The sequence below is a fragment of the Accipiter gentilis genome, chromosome 17 (assembly GCF_929443795.1).
Source record: "Accipiter gentilis chromosome 17, bAccGen1.1, whole genome shotgun sequence".
NCBI lineage: Eukaryota > Metazoa > Chordata > Aves > Accipitriformes > Accipitridae > Astur > Astur gentilis.
Window position 1 is genome coordinate 14,030,390 of NC_064896.1, and position 23,378 is coordinate 14,053,767.

The 23,378-nt window shown below is 39.7% G+C and overlaps 2 protein-coding genes across 5 annotated transcripts in view; both read left to right on the forward strand.

Moving 5' to 3' along the window:
- On the forward strand, positions 1–19,894 carry UEVLD (UEV and lactate/malate dehyrogenase domains). 2 transcript variants are annotated; one of them, XM_049820019.1, is made up of 13 exons: positions 1–65; positions 2,026–2,110; positions 2,752–2,814; positions 3,555–3,718; positions 4,472–4,607; positions 5,970–6,094; positions 6,733–6,838; positions 9,300–9,470; positions 10,421–10,594; positions 11,189–11,273; positions 11,919–12,042; positions 13,395–13,555; positions 19,810–19,894. In XM_049820019.1, exons 1-13 carry the CDS (start codon positions 24–26, stop codon positions 19,826–19,828), a joined length of 1,455 nt encoding a protein of 484 aa, XP_049675976.1. In that variant the 5' UTR covers positions 1–23; the 3' UTR covers positions 19,829–19,894. The 2 variants fall into 2 exon arrangements, with proteins under 2 accessions (XP_049675976.1, XP_049675975.1); XM_049820018.1 differs by lacking the exon at positions 1–65 and having other exon boundaries at positions 398–2,110.
- TSG101 (tumor susceptibility 101) overlaps positions 15,744–23,378 on the forward strand; it is a 23,730-nt gene continuing 16,095 nt past the window's right edge. For 2 of the 3 annotated variants that reach the window (XM_049820022.1, XM_049820023.1), the window contains exons 1-4: positions 15,745–15,892; positions 19,810–19,894; positions 21,783–21,848; positions 22,429–22,592. In XM_049820022.1, the coding sequence (XP_049675979.1) occupies positions 15,851–15,892; positions 19,810–19,894; positions 21,783–21,848; positions 22,429–22,592 (357 nt within the window). In that variant the 5' untranslated portion in view covers positions 15,745–15,850. Of the gene's footprint in view, positions 15,893–19,809; positions 19,895–21,782; positions 21,849–22,428; positions 22,593–23,378 lie in introns of all 3 variants that reach the window. The other variant, XM_049820024.1, reaches the window with a different exon arrangement.

A 23,378-nucleotide genomic window follows, 5' to 3' on the forward strand; every position in this document is an offset into this window, starting at 1 on the left:
CGCCCCGCCCCGCCGCCGCCGCCATGGAGTTCTCGGAGGAGGCGCTGAGGAAGCGGCTGGGCAAGGTGCGCGCGCCCGGGTGGGAGGGGGCGCGCGGGCCCCTCCGGCCGTGGAGCGCCGGGCTGGGGGGAGGCTGAGGCGGCGGCGGCGGGGGGGCGGTTGTGGAAAACGCCGGTTTTTAGGCGGAGGGGGGGGGGGAGGAAGGGAGCGGCTCACCTGAAGCGGGAGAGGAGGAAGGGGTGCAGCGCCTGGCGGCCCCCGGGCGGCAGGAGCTCCCGCGAGTCAAAACCTGAGGTGCTGCGAGGGGAAGGGCAGCGCTGAGGGAGTTCGTGCCGCCCAGCCACCCGCCCCTCCCCTGCGGGCAGCGCGGAGCCGTCTTTAATGTCGCGATCGTCGCTTGTAAAAGATCTCTGTGCCGTCCGGGGTGCAGGGTTAGCGTTGCCGTACTGCAGCCGAGTTTAAAGTTGCCCCACGCATCGTTTTATTCCTGTGGCTCCGGACACAGACAGACGTGTGAGGTGCTGCACGCCGCTGAAACCTTACTCGGCGTGGAGAGTTACCCGTGTCCTCGGGGATTTGTCGTGACAATCCCTGCCTTCGTATCGCCACGCTTTAGAAATACTGATTTGCTTTCATAGCATCGCTCTGAGGGAAAGGCGTTTTAATTTCTATTGGAGAAACTGAGGTATGCGTATTTAAATTTTGGGCGTGCCAAATTTAGGTGCCGAATGAGAAAGGTCTGTATCTGACTCACCTCATAAATCTTCTGGTCTTTGGAAAAGAACAAAATATTCAATAGGAATGCCTCATCTTGCATTACAATTAAGAAGGGGGTCAGCTGGGGAAAGATGGCTTTGATTTCACAACCAGATGTATCAGCACTTCTGAAAATGAGTTAAGTTGTGGAGATGTTCCTCATTTGAGCACCTTTGATTTGATTTATTTTTTTTTTAACTGCTTGACTTTGCAGCATCCTGTAAACCCGAATGTGGAGAAGCTGACTAAAAGGTGTTTCCTTTCAGCAGCTTTGTGTCTTCTTGTATGAAGTGGAAAATAGTCATACCATCCATGTAGCTGTAGTATTGCTGCTGTTTCTGGTGGGTGCCTTGCTGAAGACAGTGTAGATTTTAGCTACTACTTCATGACAAGTATTCCAGTGCAGTGAGCAGCTCTTCAAGCTGTTGTCAGGCCACAGTTGTGTTTGCTTAGGCGAGGGTTCCAGGACAACTCCTGACTTCCTAAAATGAGAAGCAGATGCTCTAAAGTAGGAAATGCAGAGTAGTCTTGATAACTTGATAAAGATGTGGGAGGATGCAAATCTCTTGGAAGTTCAGATATCAGACTGGCTGGGGACAGTCTAAATGAAGTAGCAGTGATTCATTCTTGCTGATAATTACTTTCAGATCACATTTCAAGCATCAGTACTTCTGCTAATCTGTGGGCAGGCTTACCGTAGGTGGGAAAGAGGGATGCGTTATTTTGTTTGCATTTTCTCAGCTCTCAAGGACAGCTTAAAGATGGGAAAAAATTCCTAAAGGCTAATTACTTAACACGTTTAATATGTTTATGGCGATCAACATCTTAGGAAACTCTTCTATAATGTGTGCAGGTGGATCTGAGTTTTTAGTAGTAACTGTGTCAGTAATAAGACAGCTTCTTTTTTCTAAGGGGTTTATATTTTTACGTTGGTTTTGATTATTGGGTGCAGAGGAGACTAAATTTTATTAAGCCTCTGCTCACACAGTTGTAAAGAGGAAGGAATGGTATATAAGGAGTGATGTTCAGAATTTGAGTTGTATTCTAGCAACAGCAGACCTGCGATACCTTTTAAGGCCTTTTTTTTTTATCAATTTTTTTGATAATTTATTTCACACCAAACCCATTTATAATACTGCAAGTAATTATTACCTTCTCCTTTTTGTGCTTCTACTTTCTCTTGGTTCCTTTTCCCTATCTGTGGTAATGAAAGAAAAAGCCTTTGAAATGAAACATTTTTTTTCTGATTTTTTTCTCCACCTTTGCCAGTATAAGTTCAGAGACCTGACCATAGAAGAACTAAAGAATGTTAACAAGACCTACCCAAACTTCACGTTCTCCATGAACACATACAGTAAGAAGTGATATGGTTACTTTGAACTAATTGTGATTCTTACTTGTCATAGGTTCAGACTGTGTATAATAGAAGCTAGTGACTCTTTCAGTTGTGTTCCTATCTTTATTTTGACTTGCAGTAAAATTTCTCATGCCTTGTGACTATTTTTTAAAGTTCTTCCAAGAATGCATACATATAAAAATCTGACTCATTCACTAAATTTCATTTTATTTTAACTTGTCAGTAATTATAGAAGACTGATGTTACTTTAAATTCTTGATATGTAACAGCATTTTTCACATATCCCATGACTGTCTTGAAGGCACTTTGATGTCTTTAGCTTATCAAGTGTAACTTCCAGAATCTCTAGCCTGACTGAAAGTTCCTACAACGCCAGAATTACCCAGGACAAGGGATTTTAAGACTAATGATGTGCTTAGTTGTACCAATGCAATTTTCATTAAGATTCCATTAAGGAATTATCTCAAAGGGGGAGGGGGGACTGTAGTAACATTTTAGCCTTGGTTCTTTCAGGAGCAGTGTATTTGATTTCTAAAGAAAAATTAGCGTTGTGTATTGGTAGTCATGGATGGGATTGCCATGCCATATTTGAAAGGATTTATTATTATTATTTTTTTAAATCACATTTTTAATTTCAGCCTTCAAGGATGGATCCCAGAAGGACCTCCTGAATTTTAGTGGTACTGTTCCAGTGAAATACGGTAAGATAAGTCAAATATAATTTCCTTACCAGTTATGAATCTAATTGTAGAATGTGTTGGGTACTGCCCCTTAACAATATACTGTGCAGCTTCTTTAAAGGTGGCTATAAAGTATTTTGCATGAATTGGCAGAAGCCACTTCTGCATAAACAAGTGCCTTTGTGCACTCATAGATGCTGAAATGAGGTGGTATTAGATAAGTCAATTAACTATTAAAAAATCATGTAGTTTGAGACTGGGTAGGCAAACTCTTTGGTTCTATTGGAGGTTGCATGAACTCTACAAGCCCTATGCTTGTATAGGCAGTGTCCAAAAATAACTAGTTGGTAATTTTTTATTTTTAACTTAAAGCCTTTGAAGTCTGAGGTAAAGCTCTTAATAGATGCCTCTCTGCATCAGTTGTCGAGTCCTAAAATAAGTATGAAATGGGTAGCTGTAAGAGATTTCTTTGCCTGGAAAAGGCGGACACATTGGCTGATAGAATACCCTGGGAAACAAAACAACAACAAAGCTTTATATTAAGGACACAATCGGTAGCATGCCAAGTTGATCCAGACAAGTCTGCTTTTATTAACTAGCCTAAGCAATGTAAATACTTTCCAGTGTGAATCTAGTAAGTGATCTGTCAAGCTTTTTTTTCTTTGATATTATGAAGTGTGGATCACATGCAAACGTGCCTGGTTTTTAGTGTCTCTTCTCAATTCGGAAGTTAGCAATGGCTTTTGTTTTGTGTTGAACAGGTAATTCCTATAACATACCTATTCATCTGTGGATTCTGGATTCTCATCCCTTTGCTCCCCCCATTTGCTTCTTGAAGCCGACTGTGAACATGGGCATTTTAGTGGGAAAGCATGTTGATGCTCATGGCAGGATTTATTTACCCTACCTGCAAAACTGGAGCCATGTAAGAGAAGGAGGGGCTGATGGGAGGAAAGTATTTGGGAATAAAGCATGCTATCATATGGAGATCAATGGAGGGGAGTGGATAGAGTTTGGGGCTTTTTGTTTTCTGCATTTTTTGTTAATCATAAGTATGTAATGATTGTGCAAAGAGAAGTGGAATGTTATGTCTCTTGAAATTACAGCTTTCAGACTGTCTGGAGCAATTGTAAAGGAAGTTATAAGTGATTGTAAGGAAAATTATTTTAAGCTGAAGAAAAAAGGGACTGACTTTGTTATAAAGCAGTAAAAGCCTCATGCGGACCCTTTGATACTTTTTCCTTTGTTGCTGTGAGTAATGAATAATAATACTAGACCAACTGACTATCCCTCAACAAAGTTCAATGGAAGTTCCTACCTTTTGGGTATGTCTCTTTCAGCAGAACTCTGAAACATTGGCATAGAGATTCAAAAGCCAATGCTGTTGCTAAATGATTTTATGCACTGTATTAAATAACTTACTTAAATATGACTGTGAGGCCAGTAAAAATGATTTAATGGATGCTAGTTTTCTGAAATGGATGGGATATATTTTTCATTATTGGTCTAGAATTTCCCAGGCTTTTCCTTTACCTACAATGTTAATGTGTTAAGGGTGTCAATATTTTTAATTTGATTAAATTTTGTATAGCTGTGGTTCTTCACTGCAGTTTACAGCTTATACCACTCTATGAAATAGCGAGTCAACTGTTTTATCTTCTCTATTGCTATATTTCAGCCTAAATCAAATGTCATTGGATTAATCAAGGAAATGATTGCAAAATTTGAGGAAGAACTCCCTTTGTATTCACTCTCATCTTCGGATGCAGCCAGGCAATCGGAACTTCTCTCCTACATTGCAAAGATTACTGAAGGTGTGGATGTTCTCATATATTTGTTTGTAATGTTCCTACACAATCCCTGTTTTATTTATTGCTATTACTCGATATAACAAAGATGCCTACACAATTTTAATATCTGAATTTTTGGTGTTTGCATGTCCACAGTGATTGGTATTTCTTCTGTATAATCAAAAGTGCCTGTTTTTGAACTGAGAGCTCAGATTCTCTTTATTTGAATAAGCAGCTCATTTTGGATGTTTGCATTTAAACCTACTGTAAAATGCTGTAGACTTGGTACTACTCGTTTGTTGGAAATTACTGCAGCAAAACCCTGTGTGAGATCTTGTGGAAGGGAAATGTGATTTTATTATAAACAAGTTGATTTTACCCAATCACAGTCATTCATTCTCTCAGATCTCATTCACCCACATTCTCAGATCCGCAGTCGTAAGCCCTGAGACCCGCCTGACCACAATCACTGGTGTGCAACACTGAGGACAAGGAGTGCTGGCTGTTGAGCCCATGTGATGTCTCTTGGGCTCATTTTGTTCAGTGGTGACAAGCTGATTTCAGACTTGTCTTTTACACCCTTTGGGAGTGGATGCTATTTGGCATTTTTTCCTCATTACTTTATCTCACCCATTGTAAGTCTTGGGCAAAAATTCATGAATTTCATGGTTCTCGTGTTTTCCTTATCTGTGTATTTTATGGCTTCAGTCCTGTTGTTGTTCATACTGATATATTTTTTTTTTCAGGTTAGTCTTTTCTTCTTCCTTCTTTTAGTGAAACCACAGATGGTCATCTGTGGCAACTAGTGCAGACCTTTCCCTTTAACCCTTTTCTGCTGTTTCTTCTGGTAATTGTGTACACATACATGCTTGTGAGCACATGTGTGTGTATGCACAATACATGTTTCTAGTCAGTCAATATTTCTGTTGCATATCTCTCTGCATTATAGTTAGAAGGAGAATTGTTGTGTTACCAGTAGCATTGGCTAAACAACCTCAGATCATTGTATTTTAATCAAATTCCATTTTGCATGTCTTTTCAAAATACAAAAAATTTTACGAATTTTATGACCGTGGTATATATTCACATCTGTAACAGTAGCAAAGGGAGTATTGTTTCAATGGTCTTTAGTGTCTATCTTCTTGCTATTGTTATGCTCATATTTTCTATTTAGTGAAAAAATATTCCTATCCAGAGAGGAATATTTGTGTTTTACACCTTGCAAGTTGTGATGAATTTTTTGTGGTCATGCTTGACCACTATTTTGAAGAAGTTTATGTCATATGGTTTAACGCTGGCACAACCATGATCCTTTATGAAGCAGCAATACTTTTATTGATACAGTGTGGACCAGTACTTAAGTCTGTGGTTTTCTTTTAATTGTAGGAGAGACTGACATGAAATCAAAGAGTAAAATTGGTGGAGGCAAAAACGAAGGATGTTTTAACAAAATTACTGTTGTTGGAGCTGGAGATCTTGGCATTGCATGTGTGCTAGCAGTTGCAGCAAAGGTACATAATTATTATAAATAGCAACAGACCTGATCAATAGAGAGGTTTCCAACCTATTTCTTGGTGTATGACACATAGAAATAACTCAGCAGTTTTAATAACCATGTCACTGCTTCTTTTCTCTTTCAGTTCTCCGAGTCATTTCTCTCTTCAGTTAACTTATGGACACACAGAAGTGTTAAGTTTTTGCCTTGTTTTCTCAGTCAGCTTTTTAAATACAAAAGGTTGAATATTGAATTCACTTATTTTGAAAATCCTTAGTTAAATGATTCTTGCCTGAGCGGTGGCCTCTCACACTTGGGATCTCCTAGTCCCCTGGAAAAAGATAGTCTGTAGATGGTCTGTACTTCATCACAGCTGTATGCTCAGAGACAACAGTAACATCAACATTTATAACTTCCAGAGATGTTTTTGTGAGTTTTTTGTTTGTTTCATAATGAGTCATTTTCCAATTAAACTCACTAAAGTAAATTAATTTTCTTGTTATTTGACAGTAATTTTGGTCAGTAATTTTGTTTCTTTTATACACAGTACAACAAACACTGGAATTGGAGGAATACTGGTTTTTATTCCTTACCTCCACAAGAACAAGTTTTGGTTTGTTTTATTGTTGATCTGCATTATTTTTATTCATACAGGGTGCTGCAGACAAGGTGGTTCTTTTGGATATTTCTGATGGTGCAGCAAAAGGAGGGACTGTGGACTTGGAGATCTTTGCTCTGCCAAATGTGGAGATCAGCAAAGGTATTAGATGTTGTTACTGGAATGGGAGCGAGTACTGTACTGTGTGTGCTTGTGCTCATTTTAATGAGAGCAGGACATCTGGGGAGATATAGAGGCTCTGGCATATAGACCATCTTTTTAAAAAGATGTTGTTATCTTTTCATAGCTTTTTGCTTTTCTTCATCTTTTCAGGGCAGAATTGGGAGGGGAAGGTTCAGCAAAGCTTGCATCGCTTTTATTTCAGGCTTTTTTCATTCTGTTTATAGAGGTAGAAGTATGTGAGTCTGTACTCCTCAGGTAAGAGGCTAATGCTGAAATTGGACTCGCACAGAAACAGAGAGAAGCCAAGCTGCTACTTCAGTGTTATAGGTGGGGAGGTTGAATGTTGTCCCTCAAACAGGGTTCATTTACTCGGTGTGCAAGCCAATAACATACAGCGTGGAGGTGTTTTCAAATTAACTTCATTGATGCGCATGAATGGGTGCCTGTCTCAAGACAGCATACCCTTGTCTCAAAAATTCTCACATTTATACACTTAACTAATACATATTCATTGTTATTTTTCTTAATGATTGGTTCTTTCTTCTTCACCCCTCATGTAAATTAGCATGCAGATTCTGTTGTCTTCATTGTCGTCTTTTGAGTAGGTGGTATCACTTGAGTAGGTGGTCAGTGAGTCAGTGGTCCCAATCTCCCCATGTAGGAATTACCTTTTACCTACTTCTTCTCTAATCTTGGCAGTTCCAAGCGATTCTTCAAGGTTTATTGACGAGACCACAATCCATTACCTTTTCTGACGTAAACATAAAGCCCCATTGTCTAATAGTTAGTTCCTAAGCCCTAAATCATGTCTAGTTATTGTTTCCCTATTTTAAACATTAACTGATGGGGGCTGTACACAGGACTTCAGCAGCTCCCTGGTTATTTCAATCATATTGTACATATTAATTGATAACAGGAAGGAAGGGGGGAAAAAATGTATGTATGTTAGGGAATTAGAGACAGTTGTGAGAGCAGTGTTAAAAAGGCTGATAAATAAAGGTAAGTTTCAAAGTACTACTTTCCTAGATTGATGTTGATTAAACATGCATGTGGCTGATAGTTCTTAATCATTATCACTGCATATTCAAACAATTAATTCTTAACAGTCTTGTCCTCAATTAGCTGTGAGTGTACAATTCAACAGAGTGGATGCCATGTTTCTGTAATTAGTGGTGGTGGCTACAGTCTTTGATGGTTTTAGTCACAGAGGTTGAGGTGATGTGGCTCAAAAGCTCTTCCACAGGGGAAGCTGGAACTGACTTGAGCAACTTTCCTGTTCTTCCTTTCTTGTCTGTGGCGGTTTTGTATTCCTTGTGTCTTCTGCAAGATGAAGTGGGGGCTTTCTTGTGCTTCTGATGTAATTTCTCTTATTTTGTGGTCAGGGATGTAGTCTGGTTCCACCAGGTATCTTACCTGTTTATTCTGCACCTGACATTGCCTGCTTTACATCCTTTGATCTTATATTGCAGATTTTACTGCTACCACGTTTTTTCCTGAACCCTGGTTGTGCAATTGTACCACAAATCTCTGTGCCTTTGTGGTTACCTATTACATACTTACGTTTAGCCATGGTACAAAAAGCTTGTATGTTGTTGCTGGCTATGCTGTTAGTAGTGTTACAATATTAGAAAATGCTTATACGCTGTCACCTGTTGTTTTAGTATGCTTATATCTAGGTTTGGGGCAAGCTGATATTAATTGTATCCTGCTTAGTATGCTTCTAATTTGTCAGTGCACTAGGCCTCTGCTGTGGCTTCAGCTGGTTCCAGAAGTGGTGTGACAGTCAAATTTACCTTGTTTCTGTGTCCAAGCTGATCGCCTGTATGGTACTCGGATATGCAGTTACCCGCTGAAGGCAGCTTTGACTTACAAATTTCTGCAGCAAATGTAGTTGTGTGTTTTCCTGGGCTAATAAATACATGTCTTTTACTTGAGTTAATAAATAGCCTTTTGGAACACTTCTTGTGGTTGTCTGCATGTCCTAGACTGAGCTATAAGATGAAAAATTATAGAAGCCTCAGATAAAGGAGTTGAAAGTCTTTCCACTTCTTTAAAAATCAGAATAAAAATGAAGCAGCCTTTTCATGTTTTTGTTTGTTTTTTTCCCCTCTCTTGCCAAGAAAACTTGGAAAAGCTTATCTGTCAACCCCATCTAGATGCTTTCTGGTCTCGCTCTGTAACTTTGGAAAAATTGCAGTCTGCCTTCTGTGTTTGCCAACTATGAAATGGGAAAAAAAGTTCTGTGGGAGAGCTGTGTTTTACAGGTGCTGTGGAAGTTCCCCAAATTCCACATTGGGCGATACGGCGGGAAGACAGGAGAGGAAGAATCCCTAACTAGGCTGGATGACGCAGTTCAGCCTTTAGGGTGGCTCTTCGTTTTGCATCCAGAACCTGATAGAATGACATAAATTTTAAAAACATAATTTCTTTGTATTTTCAGATTTTTCTGCTTCAGCTGATTCAAAAGTTGTGGTACTTACAGTTAATTCTCTGGGTAATGCTCAGACTTACCTTGATGTCATACAAAGCAATGTGGATTTGTTCAGAGGAATTATCCCAGCAATATCGCACTACAGTCAGAACACTGTGCTTGTTGTTGCTTCTCATCCAGGTACGTTGGTACTTCACCTAATGTTCTGTCCCTCAGCTGGCTTTCTCTTTGGCCTGTTTTAAAAATACATTACTGCTGAATACACCCACTTAGTAAAAAATTTTTGCTACTCTGAAAGATGTTTTCCTTTTCAGCTTTGAGCAGGACACTGTCTTTGAGAGTTTTTTCTTTACTCTTACCAAGATAAAAGAAAATAGTATACTTTGTTTTGTATAAAAGGTATGTATTTCTGTATGTTTCTGTATGTAATTTCCACCTGATTGTATCTACAAGATTAGCATCCATTGGCTGTTGTCTTGTCAGTTGTGAGTTTTATGTATACATTTCTTCTGTTCAGTAAGGATAGATGCATGTGTGTTATGTGCCATATGATCAGACTCACAGACTACTAATATACATAATGTGGTGTTGATAGTAAATATTGCAGCTATGTTTTGGTGGAAAGTTTAAATCTGTTGGGTCAGCGGTTCTGTGAAGTAAGACAAGGCAAAAGCACTACTTAAAAGGGAAAGAAGTACGTGTGACCTCTGTCCTGTAAACGCACTAAAGACAGCCCTTTTCTATTTCTCAAGTGCTTCTTACCCTTCCTATCATTTAGAGCTGTGGAGATGGAGAAAAGAGTGCTTGCCAAATGAAAATAAATTAAATACTGGCTGAATTAAATTCAGAAGCATGTGAGATTTTTTTGGTAGAGGGAAGCATGGTGACTCATTCTGAAGTTTCACTTGACTTCTCGTAAAACTACTTGAGCTGTGAATTTTCTTCACCCCCTCCCCATCCGACTTGGTGTTTTAGGTTGAAATAAACTACTGATATGTTTTTACATGCCTACGCCTTTTCTAAAGTAAACAACATGGTCCTGAATTTTTTGTAATTGTGATTCGTAATCTGCAGTTGTGTTGAATTTTGAGTTGTCCTTCATTGTCAATATATTTTTCTTTCATACGTAGTTGAAATAATGACATATGTGTCATGGAAGCTGAGTGCGTTTCCCAAAAGCAGAGTTATTGGAGTAGGTGCCAATCTAGATACTGAGAGATTTCAGTATATACTGAGAAACCTTTTGAAAGCAGAGGCGCTGGCAAAAGATGCTTGGATTATTGGTGAACAAGGGGAAGACAAAGGTAAAGTGATACTTTTATTATGACTATGAGTATATAATGTCCTGGCAGTGCTTAAGTAATTGATTAATGAAAGAATAATTGAGAAAAGTAATTAAGGTAGTCATAAGCAGCGTGGTAGATTTTATTAATAATGGTTCTAAATAATACAGTTTTGGTGTGTGCCCGAGACTGAAGACCTCACGTGGTAGCAAAAGTATTTGACATTTGTCACAGTAAAAAAAAAAAAAAAAAAAAAAAAAAAAATACAGCCTCAAATGCTTTTTATTTGGTATAACAATACAGGTTGGAGGTACAGAAAGAGGAAGAAAATGTGGTATAATATATGGTAGGTTACTGCTAATGTAAGAATTATTAGGTATTACTTCATTTTTAAGCAAGTGTCTCTGGCCAGGTGCTACTGTAGAGTTTATTTCAGCAGTCCGGCAAACCTTAGAAGGTCATCAACTATATTTGGGTTTTTGTGGGGGAAGGAGAGTTTGGAAAGCTTGAACTTTTTTGTTGTCTTTTTTTTTTTTTTTCTTCTCCCCACTTTATCTGGTACCTATTTTAGTTACTGTTTAGATATGCATTTGAATGTTGGTTGTTTCTATTTAGTACCATCATGGACCAGCTGTAATTTAGTTGCAAATCAAATGGAACCCATGGCTGCTTGTAACTCAAGGGAAAAGGTGGCTAACAGGTAACACCATTATAATCTTAATATTTTTTTTCTTCATATTTAGGCACTTGACGTTTGCAGAGTTTTTTCTTCAGCTCTTTATGAGGAGGAGGAAGTTTACTCTAAAATGTTGACATATTGAGTTTACAGGAAATTGTAGGTCTGAGTGTCATTCACTTTCATATATGTGTATATGCCCACTGTTTTTTCTGAAGTTCTCAATAATGTGCCTGTGACGATCTACGGATAAGACAAGCTTTGTAGTATATACGCTAGAATATTAGAGCTGCCAGCTCGATTGTGTGTTTTTTTTAAAAAAAAGTAGACAAGCCTTCTAGCACACTTTTCTCAAGAGTTTGTGTGAAAGCAGTTTACTTCAAAGTACATGTTTGGATCAATTTATCTGATTTAATTAGCCACATATCAGTTACACCTCTTGACAGAAAAGAGAATTGTTACAAGTGTGGGTAGAATATACACAAAGAAATTCTTTAAAGCAATTCTTAATTCCCTTCTGTTGTTTTCCAAAACAGAGAATCATGTTTTTATAGTACACTTTACCTGATACAATACACTTAATCTGTCTTTTGGGTTTTACATATAAACCAAAGTAGGAATAATTAAAATCTAAACATCATGTTTTTCTCCTTTTCCTGGTTTACATAGAGCTATGGAAGTTCTAAAGGGAAAAGGTCAGAGATCTTGGTCTGTTGGGCTCTCAGTTGCTGATTTGACTGACAGTATACTGAAAGATAAAAGAAAGGTTCATTCTGTATCCATTCTGGCAAAGGTAAATGTGTTATTAATATCTTTTGGTTGGCACTGTAATTATATTATTTATACTGGATATGACCATTAATTTCAGCAGCACAGACATCTTACTTAAAGAAACTGTTCTGAAGAAGCACTACTTCTGTTACTTTCTTCCAATAACAGCTTTCAACTGTAGTCCAAAAGTGAGCAAAAATCAATTGTTGTGTTAATCTGAAACCAGTATTAAAAGTGGATTATTATCCAAAAAATACAAGAGTCTAGAGGGGAAAATACGTTCAAGGTTGCTGACCAGCTCCCCCTGAATAGCTGGATTTGGCAAATGAAGAGAAATGTGTGTGTCGCAGTTTCCAAGTGTTCATTATTGACTGTAGATTTTTCCAGGGGCCAAAAGAGTTGTGTGTCTTTTATGGAAGTATAAAATGGATTTTCTGCCAGTATTTTATTTGACCAGCTTTGAAACAGCTGCTTGTTTTACTCCTTGATACTTTACATTGAAAAGAAGATTATGAAGCTATATTTAACTTAAAATTGTAGACTGAACCTTGTTTAAAGTTTATCCTAAGAGGCTTCATTAAAGCATTAAGTCATTTCATATGAGGAAAAAAAACCATGTAGAAACATTTACTGATCACTTCTATTTACAGGCTTCAGAAGGGTGATTTGCATGTCCCAGCGTAGGGAAGTTGAGCAGCTTGCTTATTGTATCAACTACAGACATAAACCTAATTTCATCATTATGTTTTCAAGTAAAGTTTTTAATTGTTTATGAACTAAATGCAGATACAGAGGAGTGACAAGTCTTTTAAACTGCAGAGTAACTACAGAATGTACATTTTGCCATTCGGATCCTAAAAATTACCAAAATCTACGGTATAAACTTGAATTATAGGGATATAAATTCAATAAAGTCTCTCACAGAATTAATATGGGATCAATACTCGAAAAATATTCCTTGGATAGCTCTCATTGGCTGCATTTTTTAATTTCTTTTGTTCAGTCCCAAAAGACCTAATGATACTGTACATGTGTCCCTGCTTGTTCTACCTAAGTAACTGGTTAAAGGGTGTTTTGCAGTATAAGTTTTGTCTGCATTATAGAGGTCTGATGTATCTATATTGGGAAACTCCTCCAAGTGTGGCATGGTTCAAGATTTTTTTTTATCCGTACAGTAATATTTTAAAGTTTCTAATACAGTATACAGTAACCCATTGCACAGCATCTAAAATAACTGGAATTGGACCTATACAAAACATGCCATATGATGGAATATCCTTGCTTAACGAAAAGAAGTTATTTTGGGTAGCTCCATGCTTCAGACAGAGCAGAAATCAGTAACTGTGTAACAGTGTTCTTTGTGTGTTATTTCAGGGATGTTGCAATATAAACAGTGAAGTATTCTTAAGTCTACCGTGTATTCTTGGAACGAATGGAGTGATTGAAATGGTCAAACTAGAAGAAGATCCACTAGTGCAAGAGAAACTGCAAAGCAGTGCAGGATCAATTCATGACCTTCAGCAGCAACTGAAACTGTAAGCAAGCACAAGGGAAACCACAGTGTCTGCTCACACAAGTCAGAGATTTGCTAGGCAGAAAGGGTTGCTTGGTATATATGGATTTCTATACAAAACAAGAAGGCTTTTTTTACTTTGCTTTCAAAAAGTGCTTTCTCAGTTTTGGTTTAAATTATTTAATACTGCACTGCACAGTAATCTCTTATTTGAAAAGTGCACTTTTGGAAGCCAAAATGAGGGTAACGTGCAAAAATGTTTTACCTAAATTTGGGTGACTTTCACCTGTGTTTTTTTGCTGCTAATTATAGCCTGATTCTTGGGTTATTCTTAGCTCTTTGCACCTCATTAGGACACAGTCTAGAAGAGCAGCTTACCCAGATCTGCGGAAACTCCGTTGTGTAGAGCCAACTAGAATCTTCCTCCTGGGTTTTAAGTGCTGCATCAGGGGCTTGTCTGGAATATGGTCACACTCCAGCTCTTCAGGACACTGGGGGGTGCAGTTTGGTAGCTCGATCTTTCATGGCTGTCACAGATGCTCTTATGTCAATGGACTCCTGCTTACTACTGAGGGGGGAAAAAAGCTAAAAGCATGATGTTAGCAGTGTCCTTCAAAGCTGAAGTATTGGATATGAATTTTTGTTGTGTATTTAATATGATGTCTGAGACCTTCTGGTCATGACTTGTTTGCTCTCATTTTGTAAGGATGTTCAGAGCACTAAAGCCTCTGCAGTTCTCAGTATATATGTGCAAACACTCTTGCCCTGTGCAGCATTGGAACAGGTGCCCTTCCTGAAAGGGAGGAGCAGGGGATGGGCTTCAAGTAAAGAATAAAATCTGACAGTTGGGTAATGCGGAAGTATCTGTGAGTTCCGGCCTTGATCCAAAGCCAGCTGATGTCAGTAAGCTTTACATCAGCCTGAGAAGAATACAGCTACTTGAGAAGGCAACAGAACCCGTAACCCTCCTCGGGGGAGGCCAGGGATGCGGTGAAAAAGCAGGATGTGGATTTTTCGATAAATCAAAGAGCAGATGTTTTTAAGATAAAGGGGTTTGGGGGATTCTAAGCTCTTGATTCACTCCACTGGTAAAAGACTATATTAATCCTGCTTATACCTCGGAGTCATGTTGCAGGCAGAGGAGATGTGAGCTCCACTCCTGCTGTGTGCAGCTTAGGAACGTCATTCTACCTTTGTGTTTTGAGGTGTGACTGGTTAAATATTGATGAAGCTTTCTGAGCAAAAGTAGGATCTGTGTCAGAATGAACAATCTATTCCTTTGTGCCTTCTGGTTATATCTCAAAGAGCCAGACTTACAAGGAATTCTGAGTTTATATTGGTCTCGGAATTAAGATAGAAAAAAAACTTCAATAATTCAGATAATTTTTTTTCATGGAGTACTCAAATTTCCTTCTTTGTGGTGGTCAGTGATAGGACAAAATTAGTGATGGCTGCAGGTGACCAACTTTGTTGCTATATTAAAAAAAAGCACCCAATGTGATGGCTGGACTTTGGAGTTGTTTTTTTTGTTGTGGTGGCTTTTTTATCTTGCTTTGGAAAAAAAACCAGTATAAAATTATGGTTTTACATTGTTCTTCGTGTTTTGTTTAATCTGTTGAGCGCTTATTCTATTGTGAATGGAGTGCTTTATTTGTTTTTTTTTATTAATAGTTTTAATCATAAAAAGCTGCCCCCTCTTCCTTAGCTTGATGCTTATGTTATAAAGTAACTCATCTTGGCTCATCACTCTCCTGTTTGTGTGGTGTTCTTGGAAAACAACTGCAGGACCGCGGCTCAGTCAGCGTGGCGGGTGACGGCACCTTCCCTTCTCCCGGGAAATTAATTCCCGGAAATACTTTTTAACAATAAACTGCACTACGAAGAATGTGTTAGACGTGCTGTGAGGTGTTTTCGATAACGCCAAGTACTGCTAGGGCGTGGCGTCGCTGAGGGACGGGGACAGGCACGGTGGGGAGCGGCTGCCGGGCGCTGGAGCTGCCGCCGGGGCAGCGGCCGCTGCCAAACGGTAGAGGGCGAGCGCGGCCCTCTGCCCGCCCGCCCTCCCTCCCTCCGCGGCCGTCTGCCCGCCCTCCCTCCGCGGCCCTCTGCTCTCCGCTCTCCCCGCACCGACCCGCCGCTGCCACCGCCGCGCCGGCCCAGGCCCTCGCGGAAGTGGCGTCACGGCCGGGCGGAAGCGGGCGGTGCTGCCGGAAGCGGGCGCGCGCGGCCGTTTCCTGTTTTTATGTAGGGGCGGCTGGGACGGGCCGGGCCGGTGTGTGGCGGCAGCGGCGGTTGGGCGGAGGAGGGGCCGGCCGCCATGGCGGTGTCCGAGAGCCAGCTCAAGAAAATGCTCGCCAAGGTAACGGTGCGGCCGGGGGCACCGAGAGTCCGCTCCCCTGCCTTCCCCTCCGCGCCGGCCCGGCTGGGTGGCTGCGGGCCGCCCCTGCTCTTCGCCTGCCCTGGCGCGTCGAGCGGGCCGCCCTCCGCGGCGGCAGCGGCGGCGAGGGGCTGGGCGGAGGGGAGCGGGGGCCTGCCCGCGGCCTGCTGCGGGGCGCCCGCGGCTGCCCGGCGCCTGCCCCGGGCCAGGGACGGAGCCGGGGCCCCGCGTCTTCCTCAGCCGCGCCGCTGGCCCCCGGGAGCGGCCGGCTCCCCTTTCCCGCTTCCTTCCTGACGGGCGGTCGCTCGCCAGCCGGCGGCTTTGTGGCGGGCCGGCAGCGCGCGGGGAGCTCCGGGGGTGGTCGTGTCGGCGGCCGGGCGAAGAGGTGGTGGAAGGGTGGCGTCCGGCCACCTGTAAATTGGCTTCGTTTGTAAGGGGCAGGACGGTGCGCCAGAACCGGACGTCTGTCGTCACTTGTAGTCCTACGAAACTTTAGTTCTGGGGCAGGATATGGCCGGTGAAAGCTGAATAGAAAGAAGCCACTTGTCTAGCTGAGGCTGTCGCGCATCGAGGTGGATCAGAGCTGCCGCGTGGGTGGTGGGCTTGTATAGCATCATTTGCATTCGCTGGTTAAATGAAGGTGGAAGGCAAGTTCAAATTCATTGACTAGGACAAGGGTGGCGTTTTTATCACCTTTGTCTAAGGAAACAAGAAAATCTCTTGGAAGGTAAATCATTAATCAGTGAATCGTACAGAGCCACGTGTAGTTGTGCCGCTCTTTAGGTAAGAACTGGGCTTCATCCAGCAACTTGAAATGAAAACCCCTAAGGCTGAGTATTTAGGAGGAGTTACGGTTTTGTTTGGGGGGATTTTTTTTAACAACATTTAATCATCGTGTTTGCACAATTTTAAAATGAAATATGACATGCGAGGGTCTGGTCAAAACTTAAGAAATCTTACTAAAGGGTCTTTCACCTGCATGGAATCATAAGCAGATTTTTTTCTCAGCTTGAAAACGAGTGCTGAATCCTAACTTGGTGTCAGCAAATGAGATCATGTATATATTTGTATACATCTGTCTTCCCTATTGCCACGGCACAGAAGAAACAGAATTTAAGGTAATCCCATGTCCTTTTTCCCCCCACACTCGCCCATTTTATACCCCCATCTGACTTTATGCGGGTATGTTCAAGATGCAATGTACTTAATAGCTGATGAATTACTATTTCACTACTTTACTTTTCAAAAACAATTACACTTTCTCTTCTGTGGAGGAAAGCTTAGTGATATTTCCCATATTGAATAGTTCAGTGTGTGAGATAACAAAAGACTTAAGCCCTAGTTTGGGTGAACGTAAGCATTTAGTTCAACTTCAGGTACTTACCTGCTGTCTGATCTTGAAAAGCATCTCTCTGTGATCTGTTTCCTGATATGTGAAACGAGGAGGATGTATTTGCCATCTGAGAATGGAGGAGGAAAAAAAAAAGTTTAGAAACTTAAGAATTCAAATTAATCAGCTACCTCTCTAGAAATCACTAGGATCTTTTATTTTCCAAAGAGATTTTGACATTTCTTGGAAATGCTCACTGCTTACTATATGAATGCAGGAAAAGATTGTCTTGTAATACGCTAGTACTCCTTAGAATGGAAAAGAGAAATAAGCTCAAAAGAGAATGCTTTGTGCTTTAAATAATAAAAAATTCTAGAAAAGCCATCATTCTCATTAGGAAAAACTTCTTCATATGTCATTTTAATGTACAGAACTTTGATCTTCTGTAGTTATCTGGATCAAAGTAGTGAAATTAATAGCTGATGTAGCATTTAATTTTGCTTGTGGCAGTAGCTGGAATCTTACAAGCTTATCTCTAGGTAAGTAATTATTCATCACTCAATATAAAAACTATTTGCAGCAATACTCTTGTTCTTCGTTTTAAGAGACGTAGGAAAATATTTTTTTAATTTTCAGGTCTTGGGCCTAATTTTTAAAAGTACCCCAGATAACCAAATATGGGTTTTATCAGCCACCGTATACCAGACTCCCAGTACATCTGCTGAGCAGGCAGGCGTTGTTTTATCTATTCCTTGGCTAAACTGACTTTGAGACTCTTGTGCCAAAAGTGGAGTTAAGTCCTGACTCTGAATCCTTGTGCTTGTTAGGAGCTTCCGTTAGTGGAAGCCACTTCTTTTCTTTATAGTGATTATGCCAATCTTCTTGAGTCTATATCCTGTGCCATAAGATAGATTACTATAAAAAGACCCCCTCTTTTTACAGTAGCTGGTGGCATGCTCTTATTCGTACTGTAGTAACACATTCAGTGATGTGTGTGTGTACTGCAAGTCTCTGGCTGGCCTAGCTGAAATTTCACAGACCTCTGGCTCCATGTTCTAGCAATGCCTGTTATCTATTTCTTGCTTCCGCTAGGTGTTGGGGAAGGCGGGAGGAATGTACTCAAATGCTAGCAAAGTTGTCTCTCCTCTGTCAAGCCCTTCCTGCACGCTCCCAGTCCTGCACCCACTTTCCAGAGGAGGCTGACACTTTGCTGCAGCTCTCCTGTCTAAACAGCATCCAGGGGCTGCCTTGACCCTCTGGCTGATGGACCTCTGCAGGTGCCACATACAGGCGTCCCTACTGGAGGGGTTGCTTGCTTTCCTACAGACCAGAATTTTGCAGACTGACTACGTGGCTGGTTTGCCCTTGGTTATTTCAGGAAGATAAGTCACAGCATCCCCCAAAGCACAGGTGCTTTTTATAGGCTGAGGTGGCATTATTGGAAATGGCATGGTGTGTTCATCTCTGCTCATTAAATAAGAGTTATCATGCCCAGGAGTAGCATCCTTGTCAATCTCTATAGATAATAGGAAGAAGAGTTAGTTTCCAGGCTTCACAACTCATGAATGTTTGTCGGAGCACAGGTGACCTTTAGCTGTGGCACCACGCTTTGCTCTTGGATAATGTCTGAATTAATTTGTTCAGATGTTGTTAACATCTGCGTGCTTTGGGTATCGGACATTTCATTGTGTTGCACCCTTTGTCTTCCTACCATAGTTGAATGAAAGGATGCTGTCTGTTTATGTTCCTTAAGACATCTGAAGATTGTAATTTTTTAATTTTATTTTATTACAATGAAAACATTGTCAAGGGACTACATTGTTAGCTTTTCTTTTTAATGGTTGCTGTCAGGAGGAATGGCCACAAGGTTAAAGAGCTGCGAAATGAGGTGAACCAGCTCTCTGTTACCCAGGAGCATCTCCTTTGTTATCTGTGGATTATAGTTCTGAAACTGTTAAATTCTGTAGTAGTGTACCTGTGGTTTACGCATCTTCGGTGCTGTGAGTTATTCCCTGCTCCTGATAAAAGGAAGGGGGTGAAACCAGTATTGTTGCTGATAATATCATGCTTTGAAATGTCTGCTTTCTAGTTGATAAAGTACATGAAAATGCTGATCAACAGTTGATAAACACTGTGATGCTTTAAAAAGTGCTATAAAAGATATGTGAGGTTCAGATCCTAGATAGCTGTGTATCAGGAATGTTCAAAACATCACTATATTTGTTCAGAGATGCATTTTTTTTCAGATCCACATATATCTCTCAGGTACTGTTGGTTATGGTAGAACATGAATGAAAATGCAATAGCTTTCCCCAGGTTATTTGATGTATGGACCCTTATTTAAGACTAAAAGCATCTTAACACCTTGTTAAAGTTTGGTAAGTTATATAGGCAATGTTCAGTTAAGTAATATGGAGAAATAAATTCTTATTCCAAAATAAGAGTGGAGAAGAATGTTCATATATCAATGTAAACTCCCATAAATGCAGTCTTTTGGGTAAAATAAAACTAAATTAAATTACACTGACAACACAGTCTCTCAAGTAATTCTTCCTCTTTTGTTTTCTAGTATACGTATAGAGACCTAACTGTACAGGAGACAACCAGTGTTATTACTCAGTACAAGGACCTCAAACCTGTCATGGATTCATATGGTTAGTCTGTGCATGAGAAAATTTTTGTTATTGAATTGTTGATGGTTTAGATATATTTGCTAGGTTTTGTGGGGAAAAAGGAGATTAAAACTAGAAAACATAATTTGAGTTTCTCTCTTTGATCTTTGACATCAGTACTTCTTTGGAAACACAGATGGTTATTTTCTAAAATAACCTTTCTATATTACTGAGTCAGTCTAACGTGCTGAGAAGTGTTGCATTTTTCACAGCTTAACTTTTAGTTAATCACTTGGTGATGTCATATTGGTTGGTGTCCTGAGATTGCTGGTGTCTTAAAAATTCAGCTGTGCTGTCATATAAAGATATTTTTAGAGTTCTATTTAGAAAGAACTGTAAATCAGTGAACAAATACTTCATTAAAAGTATTTGTGGCTGTCCTTAAGAGCATGAAGAAAACAGTCAAGTGTATGGAAAATTGGTATGAGGGGGTTTGTAATGTAAATTTAACAGTGACAATCCCTGTTTGTTACCTCTGAGTAAATTTGAGTGCATTAAATGAAGATGGTATCCAGGGTCACCTACAGAGGCTGAAGGTAGTTTCACAAGATACAGTGAGCCAGCATAGCTGCTGAGGTCATCCTCCTTCTGACCTTTTTTTAACTGTCATCTGTGGGATTCCTCTGTGACCTAATTTATATTACTAATACATGATCAGAGATTTTATAGACTTCTGCCTTCTAAATTCTAAATCTGGATTGAGAAGTATTAAGAAGGGACATGGATAGGTAAAAGATAAATTAGTTTTAACTTGAATAGCTGCAAGCCAGCAGCTGTCACAGAAATAAAAATTCATACAGTGACTGGAGAATCAAAAACAATAGTGAAAGGACTGTGGCTGGAATACCGTACACATAACGTGCGTAACGATAGTGATCAGAATTCTAGATAGCTTTGAGCTGCAGCAAGAAGCCCATTTGTGTTACCTAACTCTTTCTAAGCTGCCTGGGAAAGGCTGAGCACACAACCAAATAGAGATAATTGATATTATTTGGAGCAGTGAAATGAGCAAGAAAATGGTTGCATTGCTGTTGAGACAGTTTTCAAGATTATGTTAATAATGAAGTACATACCCCTATTTAAGTCCCAACATGTTCTACCTACCTTTGCAGGACCGTAGCACTATAAGAATTGTACACAATAAGCTACATTTGCAGTATGGCTAGAAACTTTCAGTTGAAATTAGGAAAATAAAAATAAAATTGGGGGGGGGGGGGGGGGAAGAGAAAATAGAAGTTGATTTATTCATCCAAGAATAATCTATTGGATTGAAAGTAGGGGAAGGCTAAATACAGCAACTCAGTAAGTTGAGGTCAGGGTTCCTGTGCAGTTTGTGAACTAAGACTAAGATTTGGCAGTGAGTCAAGTGCTACGCATTTCTTCCTATTCAGTGTATTATTGTTTAGTTAAATTACCTTTACTGATTATGTAATAAATGCGTATAGCCCAGTAATTTTCAGTAGTCTTGCTGACCTGTTTGTTTGGAGAAAGCATAAGGAATTCTTTGTAATCCTAAAATGACAGTTGTTTTTTAAACTAAGTTTGAGTTAGGTCATCTTTGCAGCGATTTGTATGATTTGCAGTTTGTATGGTTCCAACATGTTTTACTTGCTTTCTGAATGAGGAAACAGTTTTATTTGCAGTGAAGGTAATTTGACAATAATTAGTCATTCGTTTCTCAGAAATACGATACCTGACTGTAGACAATCATTTGCTAGTCCATAAACGTGCAGGAGTAGAACCTCTCAAGCTGAGTTTATATATGTGTAACTTCTGAAAACTTACGCTAATAAATAGATGGAGTATAACCTGAACAGAGATTAATGTAGCAAATAAGTTTCTTTTAAAAATACCATTTGTTCCCTTTCAGTTTTTAACGATGGTTCATCTAGGGAGTTGATGAGCCTCAGTGGAACCATTCCTGTGCCTTACAGAGGTATGTATTTATTATTATCATCACCACCATTATCTTCCCAAATTACACGAAAAACTAGGTTTGTCCTGGTTCAACTTCAGTACTTCGGTGATCACTATTTTCTTGAAATCCTTTACTTGTCCAAAGCATAATGTTTTAAAGAAACTGTTCCCTATTTTTGCTGTGGAATAAAATTTTAATGCTGAGCATTGCTTTTTCAGTATTGTACAGCTCTGTAACATTTCTTTTTTTTTCAGTACTGCATGTTTTTCAAGCTTCTCAGTTGAATGAGGGTTGCAAACCATTTATTGCTGCAGCTAATGATAATTCAGATTAGGTTCTAGTAATGTTGCATTGTAGAACAAATGAGATAATGTATCAGTGATAAATGATAATTGTAAATCAGAGTTAAATTGTTCTGAAAATTGAGTTCATGGCCATATTGTGAGCCCTTTGTTGAAGGGTGTTAGCAGATTTCAGCTTTGACTTCTGACTCTGCAATTGAATTTACTGTGTTTAAGAATTTTTTATAAATCTGGAGAAGAGAGGATAGTTGAAGAGTTGGAATAACTTTTAAAATCTTTCAAAATATCTTTTCTAGGTAACACATACAATATCCCAATTTGCTTGTGGCTGCTGGACACCTACCCTTTCAACCCCCCAATTTGTTTTGTTAAGCCCACTAGCTCTATGACAATAAAAACTGGGAAGCATGTTGATGCAAATGGAAAGATATACCTTCCTTATCTGCATGAGTGGAAATATGTAAGTATAGGAAACTTGAAATTCTCAAATTGCGCAGTTCTGAATTCCTTTAGTTGTTATCATTTTTAAGAAAAAAACATAATCCTCTTTATTTGAGATCTTAAACCATTTTTTTAATGAGAACAACTGCTTATTATTTGTAGTGCCTTAAGGTTCAGGGTGTTGCATTCTGTTGCCTGGTTAATTGCATCTTTAGTTACAGTTTGTCTGATTAAACACTGCAGCATAGGCATCCTTCCCTGGCAGGACACTGATGTGAAGTTCTGTGAGATAAGAATATTTACAGAAGGGGAATTAAAAATTCTCTTAAAACATCTCTGTGCTGAAATTAATCTCTGTGACTAAAATGCACTTGTATGAGCACTTGGACTTCTTTATATAGATATTGCTGGAGCTTCAAGTATGTGGATATATTTGCTTTACCAAAAAATAAAGGCATTGAGCAGTGCAGGTATCATAGAAGTTGTGACCAAAACATGGACTTGAAAAGAAGATAAACTGTGCTGACAAGCTCAGAAGAATGGTACAAGATGCATAGTTCTGTAAAAAATTATTAGCAGGAATAAATTTATTAAGCATGGGTGGTAGTTCAGCATTTGCATAGTAATAGTGGAAAATGACTGCCCAGATCAGGATGCAGGTCTTGCAGAAGCAAGAGGATCGTCTAAGATAGAGGTGATACAGAATTCATTCAGTTTGAGAGGCTGGTAAAAATAAGGAAGTGGATTATAGAACTAAGAAAATATGGAAATATGATATTTAATCTGGTGCTGCATTCTTGATGCT

What these genes read in the sequence shown, in the direction of transcription:
- UEVLD (XM_049820018.1), top strand. Translation starts at nt 1,963, where the DNA reads ATGAAAGAAAAAGCCTTTGAAATGAAACATTTTTTTTCTGATTTTTTT. An exon ending in TGCTAGCAGTTGCAGCAAAG is followed by an intron (nt 6,095 to 6,732) that starts GTACATAATTAT and finishes TTATTCATACAG; the next exon opens with GGTGCTGCAGACAAGGTGGT. An exon ending in AGGGAAAAGGTGGCTAACAG is followed by an intron (nt 11,274 to 11,918) that starts GTAACACCATTA and finishes TGGTTTACATAG; the next exon opens with AGCTATGGAAGTTCTAAAGG.